Raw genomic sequence first — 18,273 nt, 5'->3', positions numbered from 1 at the left:
TGAAAGACTGTAATTAACTAAATGGATATATCTGTATCAGTGCAAAAGGGCAAAGATATTTATGAACTAGTATCTTTATGACAAAGGCCAAGTAAAATATCCTTCCTTTGTTGAGAGATCCCAAACAGAATTTTACTTTTTATACAATTTTATACATTTTATTTGTGGTTCTTGATTTGTGATTTGCTTAAAAACTAGGGCCTGTCATTTGAATAGAGAAAAGGGAAGAATGATGATATGGTATTTCTCTAATTTAGGAATTAACAGAGCCAGAAAGGGTTTTATATTGATATGACTCTGTAAGGGATGTCAGAAGTGGAGTAAAGCTGTCAATTATTGATCATGTCAACCAAGTATTTGGAGCTTAAAAGCCAGTTACCAGAAAAGTGGTTCACATAAAGTTCAATGAAAGAATCTGATTTAGAAAGGAAAATATGAATCTCAGTGTTTACAACCTTGTAAATCCTACCCTAAATGGAAAAAAGAATGGTCTAAATGTCAGGATATGGAAAATGTCTAGTAAGAATCTGCTGCCAGCAGACAAGTGATTTCTAACTGTGGGAGTTGGTTAGGCTCCTATAAAGAAATAGTCTTTATAATGACACCATTTTGAAAGACATGATTTAAAAATATACCAAAATGCTCAACTGAAATGGAAGATTAATACAGAAGTATATCTCAGCACCAGGAGGGGACAGTGGATGGAAATCAAAGAATCCTATCTAGCTGCCTGCTCTGAACTGTGAGAGAGGCCAAAATGGGAAAGCATGCTTTCATCATCCATGGGCAGGGGATACTTTAATAAATAAATTGCTATAAGTCATATGTAATAAATAATTAGGAAGGCCCATTACAATCTCCCTTGTCACCTTAAGAAAGGGAAGCAATGTAATATTGCCGGAAAAGCAGCATCCAAGGGACCCCACCCCAATGGCCTAGTTTCTCAGCCTTCTGCCACATGCAACAGCTTCAGAGAAATCAGTCCCTCCTCATCACCAGGACGACAGAGTTGGAATGGACAGCCTCTGAAGTTGTCCTTGAGGGCTACATTGGAACTTCAGCTTGGGTAATCTGAACAGTCAAACCCTCACTACTGTTTTGGGCTTGACAGTGACATCCTGAAACGATTTTTCTCCACGGACAAAATTTTACTGTAATAGTAATTGCTAACTTCTTCACATAAACTTACTTTTTAAAGCCTTATTCTCTGAACTTTTGCATTTTAATTTTTATATAGTAAATGTATCTGACAAGCATAAAAATATATATAATTTTAATACTTCCCAAAAAAGTTGTTCTGTCAGTTCTTTTACCTAATAATGGAGTAAAATCTAGGGGGCTTGGTTTGTTGGTTGGCTTTTAAAATAAATTCCATTAAGCAAAACCAAAATAGTCCGTACCTTTCTTTAGCTGGATATTAAGCCTCTTGCCTACTTTCTTGGTGTTGTAACCACTGCTTACACTTGTACCAAATACACTCTGTGGCGCTGGAGCCGGTGCTGAGGGTGGCTTTGCAGCGGGGTGTGCACTCTGAGGTAGCAGTCTTGGGTGGGCGTCTGTCTGCTCAGGCGGGGGGTTCAGTCTGGGTGCCCTCTGCAGAGCCGGAAGCCCTGAGCTACTCATGCTCCTGTTATCAATATACTGGCTGCTGGGGCTGAAGCGGCTCGAATAGTAATTGTTCTTCTCACTTTGGGATAGTTGTTCATACTGCTCTTTATTTGCTGCAGGAACCACATGGAACCAAATGATGGGTGTACGCATGGCTTGGCGAAACATATGTTGTGCTCTGGGTTTGAGAAAGAATGGGAAATTGGCAAATTAAGACTGGCAGACTAGAAGATATTATGAGATTAATTACGTATACTAATTAAGTAACAAGAACTGACAGACTCTGTTGAAACTGAAAAACAAAATTCTAATATCCCATTTATCAATCAAGTGTGCAAGCTCTGAGGTAAGCATAGGTGCTTCCCCAAATATAAACTTTTTATCCTCTAAATAAAAATGACAAACTTACCTACAACTACAGGTAAAATGCTGTTCTCAACTGTAAATCATTAAATGATAGTTTTAAGAACAGATGTTTTATAACTTCAATATTAACAGAAATTAAATATGACCTTCTTCCTGCAACATTACCCAATACAACTTTTAAAGATTGTAAAATATTTCCTTATAGAGGGACCATTTGAGTTTTTGAAGAAATAAATGTTTTAATATACTCAGAAATCTATAGAAAGCCCTATCCATTATCTATTAGCAAAATTAAGTTTTGTGTATACAAAAATCTCAAGAACACCAAAGTGGCTTCAGTGACTCAAAATGTTAGCAGTTGCTGGTCCAAGTGCTATTCTTTGTCAGCCAGAGAGGCCATCCATCATCTCACTTTAATTCTAGTTGGGGAACAAAGTCCTTATGACTTTTGCTCAGTCTTGCCTTGTTTTATAGGAATCGGACAACTTTTATCTTTTAAATTATATCATGACTAGAATTGGGATAAAGAAAATCTGAACTAAACTTAAACACTGTGGTTTAAAGGAGCAGCTTTGCCTGCTTATTTGTACTGAGATTCATTATGTGTGACAAAATTGAAAATGTGAGTTTAAGTATAATAAAAACTAACACACTGGTGAATTTTCCAAAAGTTCCTTGAGGACACAGCAAAATTATAAAGCCTAAATTGGTACCACAGTATTTTAAGAAGTGCTCTATCAGAGGGCATTTTGAAATAGAGCTTAATGGTAGTAATTACCTGGGGTTTGGCTAAATTTTTAAAAATCAGATAATGGCAGAAAATACTCCAGCATAAAGACAGAGATCACAGACATGTTTGAAGCATTTCAAATGACTGCTCTCTTGTCAAACCTATAGCAGTGCAACCAGCACACACTTACTGTTCAAATCTTCTATTTCGAAGGTCGCCATCATTAATCCTGACAATGCAATCATTCTCATGAAAAAGGTTTTCTTGTTCAGCTTTACCACCTTTCTCCAATCGTTTAACTAATAACCCCAGGGTTCTGGAACATTAAGAATGCAAATCATTACACATGTAATATTTCCACTGTGTACAATGCCCTACTGCTTTAATGGTGGTATTATATTTACAAAGACTTCCTAATAAAGGGGTGCACTGAATCGTTATTAATACACTTCATAATAATACAAACACAAAAATCACAGTAGTCTAAATGGTGTGTAGAAAGGGATGCTGTCAATCAGTATAAAAAATTGTTTCTGGCTTGTCAGTATTATGTTTCTGAAACCGCATACTTCTCTCTATGCTTAAAAATGCTTGAGAGTTTGCCTGATGGTTCAGTGGATATCACAGTGTGGAGAACGGATGGCCACGGATTTGTGAACAGCCCTGTCAGTTTTCTGTTTTAAGCCAGTGGGTACACTGCTGATAGCAAGCCCCGTCTTTCCATGAAAGTAAAGGTAACAAGGAAAGGCTAACCTCAGAACACTATATGTTTGAGAATGAAAATAGGAAAGATTTCAAAAATAGAAGAGTTCCCATTCTTGGCATATGAATTTGATAGTGCTTAATACTATGAAATCCAAAGGTGGTTAGGTCTTCCAAAAGGAAATAATTTGTTGCCATTATTCCCATTTAAAGAAAAATAGAAAGCCAGCGACAGGTTGAAATAGTACCAATTACCATCCATCTCTTTGATGTGTACTCAAATTTCAGGTACAAAGAAAAACCTTAATGAACTTTTAGAGAACAATATGGAGAAGGAAAAATAAAAATTACTAATGTTCTTATCCTAGAACACTAATTTCTTGGCTGACAGGAAGAATACTCTGTATACTTCGGACAAATACCAGACACTTATGATCACAGTATAAGAAATAGATGTCTTTACCTAGTTCTGATGCTATGATATACTTGATGGTTAGCATAAATTCTATATCATTATTATTTTTAAATTGTTCTGAACTTATTTTAGGCCTGTCCAAACTTTGCGGGTTTTCTTTTAATAATCCTAATACTTAGGGGAAAAAAAGCCCATATAGACACTAGAATTCAGAATCCTGTATAAAGTTGAAGACACCACCATTTCCAATAACTTATATAATATTTTCTAATAAAGTACAGTATCCTATGTAAGCCTTCCAATAGAAAGATACCCAAATACATAGCCTCCTCTTGTGAACTTTTACAGTAATCATTGTTCTCTGTTTTATGGTCATTTATGTCACTCACCTGTTATTGTTACTTATATACACACCTTATCTCTACTATTGCAATGTACACTCCTGGGAGGTAGAGAAGATGGGATTCAGCAATGCATACTCAATGTGGTACTAAAATCTTAAAAACTGGTAACTGAATGAACAGATGATTAGGTCTAGCTGAGGCAAACAAGTCTCTTATTTTTAAAAAGCTTTTTCCAAAACAATATGGGTAAAATGAAATTTAGATTAATAACTTTTTTCTTCCACAAAGGTGTCATATATACTAAATATATGATTGAACTGAAATGAATTGAACTGAAGCAAAGGTCCTTTTCTGCCTGTTATTTGGCAGATTAACCTTGTTTCTTTCATGAATATTTAGTCATAATTTAACTTCCTAATTTTTATTACTAGATATAGTAAATAAGCATTGTGTTTTACTAGGGTCAAGTGTTCCAACTTGAAAGTGTTCCAACTTATTATCTACAATAAGAGGAGATAATATTTAAATTGCCTTTTGTAATTTTACCATTTGAGGATTTGCACCTAATAGTGCAAGAATCTAAAATTCTTAGTGACTGATAAAATCAATAGTGCATAGGTGATTTTTAGCCACTTACTACCATATATTGAGACCAAATAAATAGAAAAATTCTTCAGCTCAAAGGTAAGGATAGAGCACCCTGAAACAGCTACATGAGCAACTTGACTCTCTGAGTTCATCCGTATTTGGAAGGAAGAGATTCCACACTATGCTACTAATTGAGTTATTGTCAAAATGTCATCATGCCGACAATCTATCTCCTTGGACTCCCTATTGTTTAAGTTTGTACAGATGAACAAAGCATTCTATCAAAGGAATCAAATTATTAAGATAGATCTATGACTCTGTTGGATGGGACAAAATAATTTGAGAAATCAAATTAAATTGTGGTTATTAATAATCCTGGAACCAGGAGAAGTCATGTGGCCACATCACCATCAAAGCAGCACCATAAAAGGAGAGCTGGAAGGGAAAGAGCTCAGCTGCCCACTGGTAACCATCCCACAGCCTCACACATGCCACGCCACCTGCTGCTAAAAGCCACCTCTGCAGTCCCAGAACTGCAGTATGTGAACTCAGCCCCTGCAACAAAAATGGGCCCTATCAAGTCACTCCAGCTAATTTATTCATTTGCCACTGGTGAAATGATGATAGATTTCTCAATATGGTTACACCATTTCTACCATCTAAAGTAACTAATGATTACTGTGTTTTTATGTACTCTGAAATAGATTGTGTATTTTAAAAAAGCAATACATACACACACTGTTTCATGGAAATTACTGAAGAGTTAACTAGTACTGATTATGTGTTTGAATTTATGAATTTACCTCTGATAGATCCTTTCAGTATTTTATGACAGTTTAAAATAACTGAAATATGTAAATTAATTCTATAAGTGGCAGCCATACTTTTTAGATGGATAAGTCTGTGGATTTATGTTCATCTTGATAATTGTTTTTCTTTTTTATATTTAGTATTTTTTTCATGAGAATCATTCTAGAATCATAATCCAAAGGAGAAAGCATGGTATGCTTCATCTACTGAGTGGCTTGTCTTTCTGAAGTAGCCTCCAAATATGGCCAAATGCATCAGCAATCCTAACATACAGTAAAAATGTTACAAATCATAAATAAATACACTAGCACTTTAACAAGAAATACAACAGAAGAATAGAACATTTATTAAATGAGCTTTAAAATCCATTGTTGTTAAAATAGTTGCAAAAATCTCAGAATCCGTTTTCTCAGTGTTACAGACTGGAGAATTGACTGGGATCAGGGGAGCAGAAGCGGAAGAATTTCACCCTGAATGACAGCAAGTGATCAGGAATCAAGGGAACAGCCTGAATTAAGGAGAAGTTAGTAGCCTGCTGATTTCTAAGTACTTGACCACACTATTAGAATGAACCTCTTAAAAAGAATGGATTAATGTAAAAGTAAAGTGATACAATCTGCAAAATTATCTCATTTGCTTCACTAGGTGAAAATGATTACAAAAGGGATGGGAATTAACCATCAAAAAAACTTCCCAAGAAAACTGAGCTGATAACCTAACAGCTAGACCAAGAATGAGAAGTGCTCCCTGAAGGGGAGTCAACAAGACGTAGTAAGTGACTTTCGTCTCCCTGACAAATGTGTGTGCATGAGCAGATATATCTGCATACACCCCCCTCCCTTAAGTTAAAGGCTTCTCAAATAGTACAATTAAAAATAAATGTTTGGTTATATATAGGTATATATAACAAATGTTAGTTGACTACCCATGGTGGTGTGGATCCTAAAGCATTTATTTGAGAAAATAAATTAAGCTAATGAAGTTCAGAACATTGTGGCATGTCAATATGCTGGAATAGAGAAGAGTCTTCCCTCTTGCCAGTTAGTACCAGAATTCTTTATTAGATGTAACCATTTCCCACCAGAAGAAACCACTTTGCAAAAAACAAAAGAAGGGAGAGAGAAATACAGGGCTGGAGTGAGCTCTGCTTGGGATAACAGCCCAGGAGCAGAACCACTCCAGACTGGTTGTGCTGGCACACACAGAGGAAGACTTGGCACATTTCTTAATGTGGCAGGGCAGATTTATGAAGGTATGTCTATGGAGTATGGAGCATGTGAGAGTCTCCTTCACCTCCCATATGAATCCAATGTAAACCCAACTTGGCACATGGACTTTTAAAGCAAATGGATATTTTCCTGGTACATCTGAAACATCTCCAAACCAACTCCTCTTCCACTGTGACCTATGTCATTTTCAAAATTTAGGGGAAAAAAAAAAGAGTATGTCCACTAGGTACAAATTGCAATTCCAAATAAATTACCTAAAATAAAAAATATACAAATAAATACATCCTTGAAGCCCTTCCTCCTCATGGTTTTTCACTAATTTTTCTTACCAAAAAAAGGCAAAGGCACAGAATACAGCCACAGAAAGCAAGCAATTGAAATGCTGCGTCTTTTTGCATGATTTTGGAAGCATAATTAGAAATTTAACTGCTTAGATTATATTAAAGATTGCACCACTACATTTTTACAAGGTTCATTAGCTTAATTATATACTTAATTAAAACAAACTCAGTCATACATGTTAACATTTTCAATTCAAAGTATAAATTACAGCCAATGATAAAACTGAAAATAAGTAACAAATGTTTTATTGACATCTAAATTGGCTGAGTAAGTCTGAGTTTTGCTTTGATAATCTAAACTCCTATAAATGCCACCCAGCTGTATGAAAATGATCATAATTCATCTTAATAAAAGCTGACACAGAATAAACACAACCATAGTGAGGCAGAGTAGAAATGGGAAGGCTGTTATACCACGAGGACTTCGCACCTCACTGAGAAACTGAACATGAGAGGAAGCAATCATCTACATTTGATCTCTGAGAATAACAGCAGTGGACAGGTGCAGAAGAAAGTTTAAAGGAATTCCAGGTTCAAATAAAATATTGATTCTTTTTTGTAATCTTTAATGGATGACATGAAGTAGACCAAAAAAGGATAAATAAAACCAGAGAATTTTTTCAGATTAGGGCAGAAATGACAGGCATCATACTACAAGATTTAAAGTAGTAAGATTTCTCTAACGGTAAAACACTTTCCTAAAACATACATTTATTGTGGTTCTTTATTACAACAAAGTGTGCAGCTGAGAATGCACCACCAAGAACTTTCCAGATGAAAGGCTACAGATTCTATCAGTCAAGCTAAATTGTGTTGATTTGAAAGTAACTATACTAAAATTGAGTACTCAAAGTTCAAGAGCATATTTATTCTTTTAAAAATGATATACAATTTTGAAACTCTAAAGCGAACTGAAATAGAGTGAAGTGAAAAGGCTCAAAGGAAGGCTTTTCTTACCTGAATAAAGAGAACTGAAAACCTCAAATAAAGCTTTTCTTATCTGAGCTAGTTCATGAATTCTGACTGGCTATAATTCTTCATTAACATATGCACCCAACTAACTAAACTAGGGTATACTGGGATTCTCAAATTCGTATCACAGTAAATTCTCATCTCCATTCATGATAGAAGACAAAAGTGATCATTTCCCGCTATTATACAGACTCATCAGCACCCATCTACACAATGAGAACACCAAGCAACGTGGAGAGATTTTTAAGGCACAAAACAGGAAAAGAAGTGGAAGATAAAATACCATTCTGTTAGCTGCCACTACCGAGTACCTCACTAAATGTGTTTTATAATTACATATATTTTCTTAAAGTCACAGGAGTGTCCCATCTCTCAGGTGTGAAGACTGAGGCTGGGCAAAGCTAATTTGCCCAGACCACAGCTATGAGAAAGACAGAGCCAGGTTCCACCCCAGGTATCTCTGGACTTAAAACATGGACTGTTCCTATCAAACCCTCTCCGCCGATACATGACAGACAGCATGGGGCTCCATCTGCCGCCAACTGACACAGACAGATAATACAATATGTCTAACTAGAAATTCTGGGAAGAAAATGAACTTTCCATTTACACTGCTTATAAAGCAAAAAGTATTAAAGTATAGGTCAGGTGAGCTATGAGTTATAATTAACAATAATTAAAACCATGTTAATCTTTGGATGAAGAGCCAAGCTCAGATTTTGATTAAATAATTAAATAGAGGAGTATGTTATTTCTCAAGACTGTTTAAAGATGTCTGTCAACTACTCTTATAGACAGAATAGTTAAAAACTTTATAAAAATCTTAGTTTTTATTTCAGAGCACAATTACTCAATATGTACATCTATGATGCAGAAAAATATATTTAATCATTCTCCATATCAATCTGATCACAGGAAAATTATTTTCCAGTAGGGTCACTTTTGTTTCAACTCAAAACCCTAAACATTATCAAATATTCTTTTAAATATATAGTTTTTTTCAGTTCAGATAGTGGGTCTAAGGGACAGTAATGTAAGAAAATAAGTCAAGAAAAAAAGTCATGAAAAGAAATTTTAATATAGCAATTGAAAAAGTTTGGTGTTGATCCTTCACCTGATATGTTAAATATTAAATTGAAGATAAATGGTTCAAAAATTCATTTAGAATAAAAATGATAATCAAATCAAATGATAGTATGCTGGTAAAAAGTTGAGAAGTAATTAGTAAGTAGGGCATTGGCCAGCACAAGCCAGTAGCAGAAAGCTAGAAACACCCCCCTACACACACACCCTCTTACCAAGGGTGTTTTCCTAACTTGAGAGTTTTCCTTAAGTCTCATGACTGACAGAATCGGGAAGAGGAATTCTGTGAGGACACATTAACTAATTAGAGGATGTTAAGTGAGGTTGTTTCTTCTATGTAGATTCTCTTTTTCTGGAATTCCTTAGAATTAGGGGTGTGTGGTGGTAGGAAATAATATATATTGCAATATGTATTATAATAAAGAGGCTTTCTTATCAAAATGAAGTTTTGGACTCTTGCGCCACAAATAATATGAATAGGGAACAGAGGAGAAGGGAATTTTACATATGATAAATACTAGAATGTAAAATCCAAGATGGCAAGCATTTTTATCTGTTTGGTTCTCTGGAACAGGACTGGCAAATAACGGCTATGAGACAAAATTTAGCCTACCACATTTTGTAAATGAAGCTTTACTGGCACACAGCCCATCTGGTTATGTGTTGTCTATGGCTGCTTTCATGCTGTAATGGCAGAATTAAATACCTGCAGCAGAAACATGTTGGCTCACAATGCCAAAAATATTGACTATCTGACCCTTTACTGACAGTTTGCCAACCCCTGATCTAGAGGATGCCTAGAACCAAGGATGGTGCCTGGTAGATAATAGACTGTAAAATATCTTACCTAATAAAATAAACACAAACAATTACTATTTGCATAAGAAAAAGTAATATGAAAGAAAATTCGAAGGGCCACAGGTTTAAGAATAAGAAGAATGCATATAAATGGGAAACTCCCAGAGAAGCAGACTGTACTTTATTAACAATAATGTGCTTTGGATATACTTGTTTCCAAAAGGGGAAAGATTAGAATATCTACTGTAAGTTAGACTATGGAGTCCAAGTAGAATCACAGTTATTTAAAAAAAAAAATACAATTGTATATCTTGAAAACCTTTGACAACTTCTTTACTATTTACAGAATGAAGTCTCTCACAGGTCACTCACAAAGTGCTTTATAACAATCTCTCCAGTGCTATCTTCTAGAACATTCTCTCTCAAATTCACTGACATTATTTCTTACCCAGTCATGCACATTTTGGGGAGTATCTTCTTTTCACATATTCTCTTCCTGGAAAGAATATCTTTCTAGAACATGACAAGCAGACCTCCTCTATTTCCTTCAAAGTACAGATCAAGTTCCACTGCTTCACTAAGGGTTTACCATAGCATATCCCATAATCAATTTCCTCGAAATCACTATGGCACATGTACACAGAGTTCTTCTGGCACCTGGTGTAGATTCTTTTAAGGACATACTTCTCAATTACACTTTAAGTCCTTTAAAACCAAAGATAAAATCTTATACATTCATAAGCCCAGCCTCTATTTCAGTATATCATTTTGTATCTTACTTTTTAAATACTTTACATTACATCACAATCATATTCCTATGTAATTAGAAAGCATCAGGAAACTCAGGAACAACTTTGAAGTTCAGCATGTCCTTACTGTTTTAGTTCTAATACAGTCATGCCACAGCTTACAATGATAGTCACAGGTTCATTCATTCCTTTATTGAGGAAGCTTTACTGAGCAATACCTATGGGTTAGGTCCTAGAAATATAAAAATAAATACGTAAAATATGATGTGTTTTTTCTGCCAAATGAAATGACAATTTTTTGGCTTCACCTTCCTGAAAGTAGTAGCATTTGTGATTTAAATAAAAAAGTTATTATTGATGCTTAAATCAGGAGGAAATGCAGGATGTGTGAAGTGAAAACTGACTTTAGGGTAATGAAATTGTGAATAAAGGGTTCTGGATAGGGATCAGTTAACTTTAATGTTGAGTAACATACAAGATGATGACTGAAGAAAACATAGGCAGTACACTCTTGAACATTAGCATTAGTAACTTTTTTCTGGATGTCTTCCCAGGCAAGGGAAACAAAAGCAAAAATGAACAAGTGGGATTATGTCAAAATAAAAAACTTTTGGATGGCAATGGAAAGCATCAACAAAATGAAAAGTCAACCTATTTTATAAGAGAATACATTTGCAAATGATACACCCAATAAAGGGTTAATATCCAAAATATATAAAGAACCCATATAACTCAACAAAAAAATCAAATAACCTAATTTAAGAATGGGCAGAATATCTGATGAGGCATTTCTCCAAAGACATACAGATGGCCAAGAGGCACATGAAACGGTGTTCAGCACCGCAATCATCAGGGAGATGCAAGTCAACATCACAATATTATTTCCTCACACCTCTTGGAATCGCTATTATCAAAAAAACAAGAAATAATAAGTGTTTGCAAGGATGTGGTAAAAAGGAAATCCTCATGCACTGTTGGTAGGAATGTAAACTGGTGTAGTCACTATGGAAAACAGCATAGTTTCCTCAAGAAATTAAGAATAAAACTACCATGTAATCTAGCAATTCCACTTCTGAGTATATATCCAAAGAAAATGAAAACACTAACTTGAAAAGACATATGCACCTCTGTATTTACTGCAGCATTATTTACAAAACCCAAAGTATGGAAGCATCGTAAGTGTCCATCAATAGATGAATGGATAAAGAAGACATGCTACATATATACAATGGAGTATTATTCAACCATTAGAAATGAAATGCTGCCATTGGTGACAACATGGATGGACTTTGACTATTTTATGTTAAGGAAAATAAGTTAGAGAAAGAACAACACCATATGATTTCATTTTTAGGTGGGCTTTAAAAAACAAAACAGAACAAAATCAGGTTCTAAGATATAGAGAATAGACTGGTAGTTGCCAGAGGACAGGAGGCTATTAGATAGTGAAATGGATGAAGGGAGTCAAAAGGTACAAGCTTCCAGTTATAAAATAAGTAAATCATGGGGATATAACATGCAACAAGGGGAACATAGATAATAATACATTATTAACTTTGTGTGGTAACAGATGGTAATAGATTTATTATGGTGAGCATTTTGTAATGTTTATAGATGTCGAATCACTATGTTGTACAACAGACTATTATAATATATTTCAACTATACGTCAACAAGAAAAAGAAATAAATACCGATTCAAACTGGTACATACACAAGAAAATCTCATTTGTGATGAGTTACATTTGTAAGGCATGTGAATAATGACAAGCTATAATCCATGCATTTTACCTTTTGAGATCATTTAAAATTATATTTTTTAAGGGAAATGAAGGCAAGGGCCACTTTGTAAACAACTAGGATTGTTTAACTGCAAGTTCTTTAAAGGAATTTCGATGTTTCTCCAGAGTTTAAAAATAAAAAAAGAAGAGAAGGAGGAGAAGTGAAAGCAGCTACAATTCTGAAAATATAACACCACCCCAAAATTCAGGGTGAATTTCACAGCTTGTTAGAATGTATCACTAATATTCAAGCCTCATATTCCAGCAGAGCTCTGGTAAATCAAAGTTTCAGCCTCTAGACATTGCATAAAGCATTTTTTCGCAAAGAGATGAAATGTGGACATACTACATTTAGGAACATATACCAGGAAAGTAGTATAATTGTTCAGTATTCAATTAAAAAAATTAGACAATCTGATCATATGTTTTTAAGTGGTCTTACACCTGTCTCTTACAACACACTAGATGCTTATAATTCCTTGGCAACTATTTAAACTATGCTCTAAATTCTGTTACAGGTCTAAGGCTACCATCCAGTTTCCCCCTTGCTTCTCCCAGTCTAAAGGAAGTTAAAGTAAAAAATAAATATATAAAATTATAAGAGAAAAAAGAAGTTCAAAATAAGATGCCAAAGAGTTCATAAATATATTTCCCTGGGTAACTGTTAGATAGGTATGTAAGAGACAATGCATTTAAGCTTCAAAAAGTTACAAGTGTGCAGGTTAATACTTAGGAGAAGGTGGCCATTCACTTTACTCACTGAGGATAAAGATGTATCAGCCACTAATTGCAAAATCAATTCACACTACTTGAAATATTAACAAAAAAATCCAACAACAATTGTTCTTGCACAGAAAAAGAAAGAGCAGAATAAAAGAAACTCACATAACATTTGAAGTTTTGAAAGATATATGTTCTCTAAAGTAATGAAGTCATATTAAACAAACAATACAAAATATTGACATTTGGGAGTGTGGATATTGGAGGAAAGGAATCACAAGCCCAAGTAGTAGGAAATAAATCTTGCCTAACTTAAAAATTTCAAATGTAACCACAAAAACCTTTTACAATTAAAGAATGAAATAAACACAGAAATGAGTTTAATTTGAATCATTAGCTAAGTTATCCAGACAATATTTATTGGATACATTTTTTTCCCCCCACAATATTGTTTTAAGCTCACTCGTAACTTTTCAAATTCAGCTGGAGTTCTGACTCCAAAGTCTATCATCAATTTAGGACAAAGTAAAATGTTTGCACACATGTAATGAACAATAAAATTATTAGGATAATTTAACTGCTCTATTTCTTCATCAGTCTAAGTGCTTTCTGTGAAGATGATATATGTGTATGAAGGAAGCAGTAGTTGCCCCAACTGAAAATATTTCTATTAAGCATATGCTAAATCCTCACCAGTCTATATCTGAGAAGAAATGAAGATAAAACACTGCACATAATGATCAATGAAAAACCTCCAAGATACATTACCTGCCGCCTCGAGCACTGAAAGGCACTACATGGATTCCCAGAGGCCCTCCATCGTTGGGGACTTGTACGAGCTTTACCATATCACTGTGAGACAATGATGAATGAGCAGCATGAACGTGTACTGTAAACAAACCAAAACCGAAACAAAACAAAACAAAAAACCGCAACAATACAGACACACAACAAACAACAGAGGAGAACAAAACGAAAATCCTACCAAGCACACACGCATAGACATATACATTCTGGAATATAAGCATGGTGATGAAGCAACATTGAACACTACATACCTGAACACTAGTCTGATGGCATGGAGGGAGAGCAATCATCAAAAATAACTACATTAAAAATGACACAGAACCATGTCTCTCTGACCACATTCTTCTGTGCAATACAAGTACACATTCTGCAAGTCAAATCTCTAGACATCTACTGAAAATTTTCCATCCCAATATCTATTTCAAGGACTATGAGAATGAACTTAATAAAGCTGTTTCGGCAGCATAGTGCTTTAGAATTTGCTAAGTGCTCCTACATAAGTCACATTATAGACACTTCCAATAATCCAGTCAGGCCAAAGTTTTTGCCTGTGTAAGTGACACTCCAGATACGATTCAACTATCCTTACGTCCCACTGTTCCACAACAATGAAAAGTCTCCATGTCCTAAACTGCTGTGCACACTTCAAGTGCAGGGTATGAAATTCCTTTACCCAGGCTGAAAGACACCCACTAAAAATCAAGTAATTTTCACAAAAGTGTTTGCAATTGAACTTAAAGTTATGAAACTACATGTAAGTAACATAGTTACTTCTATTACATAACTAAAGTGCTTTTCTATTAATATAATAAGCTCTAGTTTGATGAAAATTTATGTCATTCAGAGAACATAAATTTTCTAAACCACTTAAATAATATTTCCCCTTTGTATATTTTTCTGTGCATGTGTGTGTGTGTGTGTGTGTGTCTGTATGTGTGTTGCATAGAAATCTAAGCAGTACTTACCTAACAATCAATAGCTGGCAACAGTATTTCAATTAAATAGCTAGTTTAAGCAACCTGAACAGCCATATATGATTACCAATGGATTTGACAAAGATCACAGTATTGACTTCATATAATGGAAAATGCCAATTCTTCAACTGCATTTCTTAAATAAAAACCTAGGGTTATCCTATATATTTTTAATGTCCTGGTTATAAAATACAAAGGATAAATAAAATTAAAGATAGGGACATCAAGCAAATTAACTTAAAACAGAAATTATATATGTAGATTTAATCACTATACTAATTAGGTCAAAATAAAAATTTGCCATACTGCCAAAATATTTGCTAATAAATTCTATTTAAGTGAATTTTAATTTTTTTCTGTTTACACAGAATTCTGTAATATCCTATTTTAGATACTGTTAATACCATTTTAACACATACTTAATCATCTGTTTGTCAATTAAGAATAGTATGGTAACTTTAATAATTTATTCTACATTCTTTCTAGAAACAACTATGACATAGCAAGGATTTCTTATATGTAAATTGAGAGTTCTGGTTGCTGTATATCCAAATATCATTTGATTCTAGAACCTGTTTAATTTCACTGAGAAAGTTCTTAGAGCCCTCCTTTGGGAGACCAACAGAAGAAAGAATTAAGAATTTAGATGTTAATATCTAGAACCACCCCCAAAACTTCACGAAAAGTAAAAAAAAAAAAAAAAAAATCATTATGATGGCCCACCCTGTGCTAAACTATCAAGGGAGAGTTTCTGAGAATACCTTCCATTTAAATATGCCAATATTTAAGATAATTGTAAAGTTGTGATTATATAGGAAAGTTTTTCCTTATCCTTTTATACTTAAAATCATGACCTCCAAGTGTGTATCAAACATCCTGATTCTGTTTCTTTGAATCAAAAAAATCTATACTAAAATAACTAATGCTTACATAATCCAACTAGTTTTTCAAGTAAGTATGTCTGCAATATTTTTTTAGTTTAACAAAGTTGAAGAACAAACAAATGATCCAACATTGACATACAAAGCAGTCTGAAAACAGTTTAATTGCTGTTAACGTGACACACACTTCCAATCAAATACTATTTGATATTACAATTTAATAGTATTTGCCAAGACATGGAACTCTGGACAGGTGCCTGTGAATTTCCATGCTATTCTTCTCACATTGGGTAGTTCACTCAACAGATATAAGATGCTCTTTGGAAAATGGAGCAATGCAAGGCATGTTTTAAGCACGAACATTCCGCATGCCATAAGCTTTCGGAACACTTGCTGCTATCAGTGTATGACATGTTTAGTAGAAATCATCAGTAACTTACTCCAGAGAAAAGCTAGGTATGTTCTCCAAACCAGTGTCAGCATGCCCAACAGGTTCAACACGGCCGTTGTCTTCTTCTCCCCCATCCTCATCCTAGAGACAGCACAACACAAAAAGAAGCACACTCAGTGTCAGGTTTGTTTCTGTATTTTGAAAGGAACTGGATAAAACTGGAACTTAATGGGCATTAGGAGCATGTTAAGTAGCCCTTTCCTCTAGGGAGGATCACCTTCAGTGATGAGATGGGCACGTGTATATGAAAAGCTGCATTTTAAAGCAATAGTCCCCTGAGTTAGCATATCCCAGTGAGCAAGATACCACTGCAGTAAGGAAAGAAATCATTAGAACATCTATTTATACTAACTTACCTTCATCACTTTCACTTTTTGGTATATATTTTTGGAAGTAATTATATATAACTAGAATGTTAGAATATATTAATAAATAATGTACATGATACTACGAATGCATATTTAAAATTTTTCCTAATCCAAACAGGTGACAACTGCCGGCCTCCTCCCTGTCTCTGACCCGCAGATTAAGGAGGCGACGCAATGAGATATTGAAGACCTGAACGGCCCAGCCAGGGGACTCGAGGCGTAACAGCTCAAGAGCCATGCCAGGAAGGCACTCCTCATATTTATTGAGTAAATGAACATCTGAAGAATTCTGAGTAGGGGGTTCAGCACATGATCATCATCTATCTTTGAGCCCTGCCCAAGGGCAGGACACTCCCTCAAGGACACCGAAACGATGTGAGGGCAGTCATGAGCTGTAGGGACTTTTTATGGCTTTAATCCTTCAGTCCTTGACCAAACATCAGAGGTCGTAGGGGAGACATCAAGTCACAAATCTTCATACATTTGATTTCTATATTACTTGATTTATATATTAAGCCAATTAATCACACAGACACCATTATAAAACTTTACAGACGACCAGACTCTTCAAAGTCCTATTTGTCAGTGCCACGTCCCTACTTAAAACAGTTTTTCAAAATGAGTGTGCAGTAAGTACGATCCTAAACTGACATCCTTCGTCCTATGAAATCTAACATAAAAACTGGCTTAGCCTACACCAACTGATTACTTAGATATAGCTGTAAAGGCTTTAAGAGCTTAGCTATAAAGAACCACCTCTGCCTCTATTGCGACGGACCACACACAGGGAATGTCACAAGCAGTAATACAAGCTGCCCCATTCCACCCTTTACAAAGGCAGTATTTTGTAAAAATTGTGTTCCAACACAACACATTGTACAAATTGGGTAATACAATGGTCTGCCATTTCTACATGTGGAAAAAATGTGAAGGTTCAGAGAAATACATACAATGCCACCAAAGAACAGGCCTTCCTTCATCAGGGTGCTCACATTTCCATCAAGGAGCTCACTAGCAGACACCTGGCTCTTCAGGATCATGTGAGTGGTGACAGAAATGCATGCCTGGTATCAGTGGCCTTGTGAACCAAATGAGAATATTTTTTAAAAACTCAGAATCTCCAAACACAGTGGCTAAAAGGCTCATGTGTGCTTCACCTTGGATCCAAAGCATCTGGCACCTAGTGGTATTCTGTAAATGTTTTGCTGGTGAACACAGAATCATCCCTAGGAATTTCTGAGGTAATAAGCTTCCAAATAACTAAATAAAATTTACTTAATCTATTTTTGAAAATGTATGTGTATTGTATATGTGTGTGTGCATGTGTAAGTGTGCATGTATATATTTATATATAAGTTATTAAGTATGACTGTTCTACCATAATTTGATAAGTGATTTTATATGTGAACTTATTAAACCACCTATATCAGAGGCTACTATTAGAGAAATTTTTACATTTTTCACCATAAAATCAGATTTATGTGCCATCAATGAAGATATCAATCAAGAAAATGATAAGCAAAGGTTATAGGTCAGTGTCACACTACAGAAGCAATAT

At 34.9% G+C, this 18,273-nt stretch overlaps 1 protein-coding gene across 23 annotated transcripts in view; it reads right to left on the bottom strand.

The window, feature by feature from the left end:
* PARD3 (par-3 family cell polarity regulator) overlaps window positions 1-18,273 on the bottom strand; it is an 804,135-nt gene that overhangs the window by 282,066 nt on the left and 503,796 nt on the right. For all 23 annotated transcript variants that reach the window (XM_037010348.2, XM_037010345.2, XM_037010349.2 and 20 more), the window contains 4 exons: window positions 16,337-16,428; window positions 14,003-14,086; window positions 2,895-3,020; window positions 1,401-1,786 (listed from right to left, as the gene is read on the bottom strand). In XM_037010348.2, the coding sequence (XP_036866243.1) occupies window positions 1,401-1,786; window positions 2,895-3,020; window positions 14,003-14,086; window positions 16,337-16,428 (688 nt within the window). The remainder of the gene's footprint in view (window positions 1-1,400; window positions 1,787-2,894; window positions 3,021-14,002; window positions 14,087-16,336; window positions 16,429-18,273) is intronic.

This window comes from Manis javanica, chromosome 2 (assembly GCF_040802235.1).
Source record: "Manis javanica isolate MJ-LG chromosome 2, MJ_LKY, whole genome shotgun sequence".
NCBI classification, from domain to species: Eukaryota; Metazoa; Chordata; class Mammalia; order Pholidota; family Manidae; genus Manis; species Manis javanica.
Note: the sequence above shows the minus strand (reverse complement) of the source record. Positions and strands in the feature narration are given on the sequence as shown.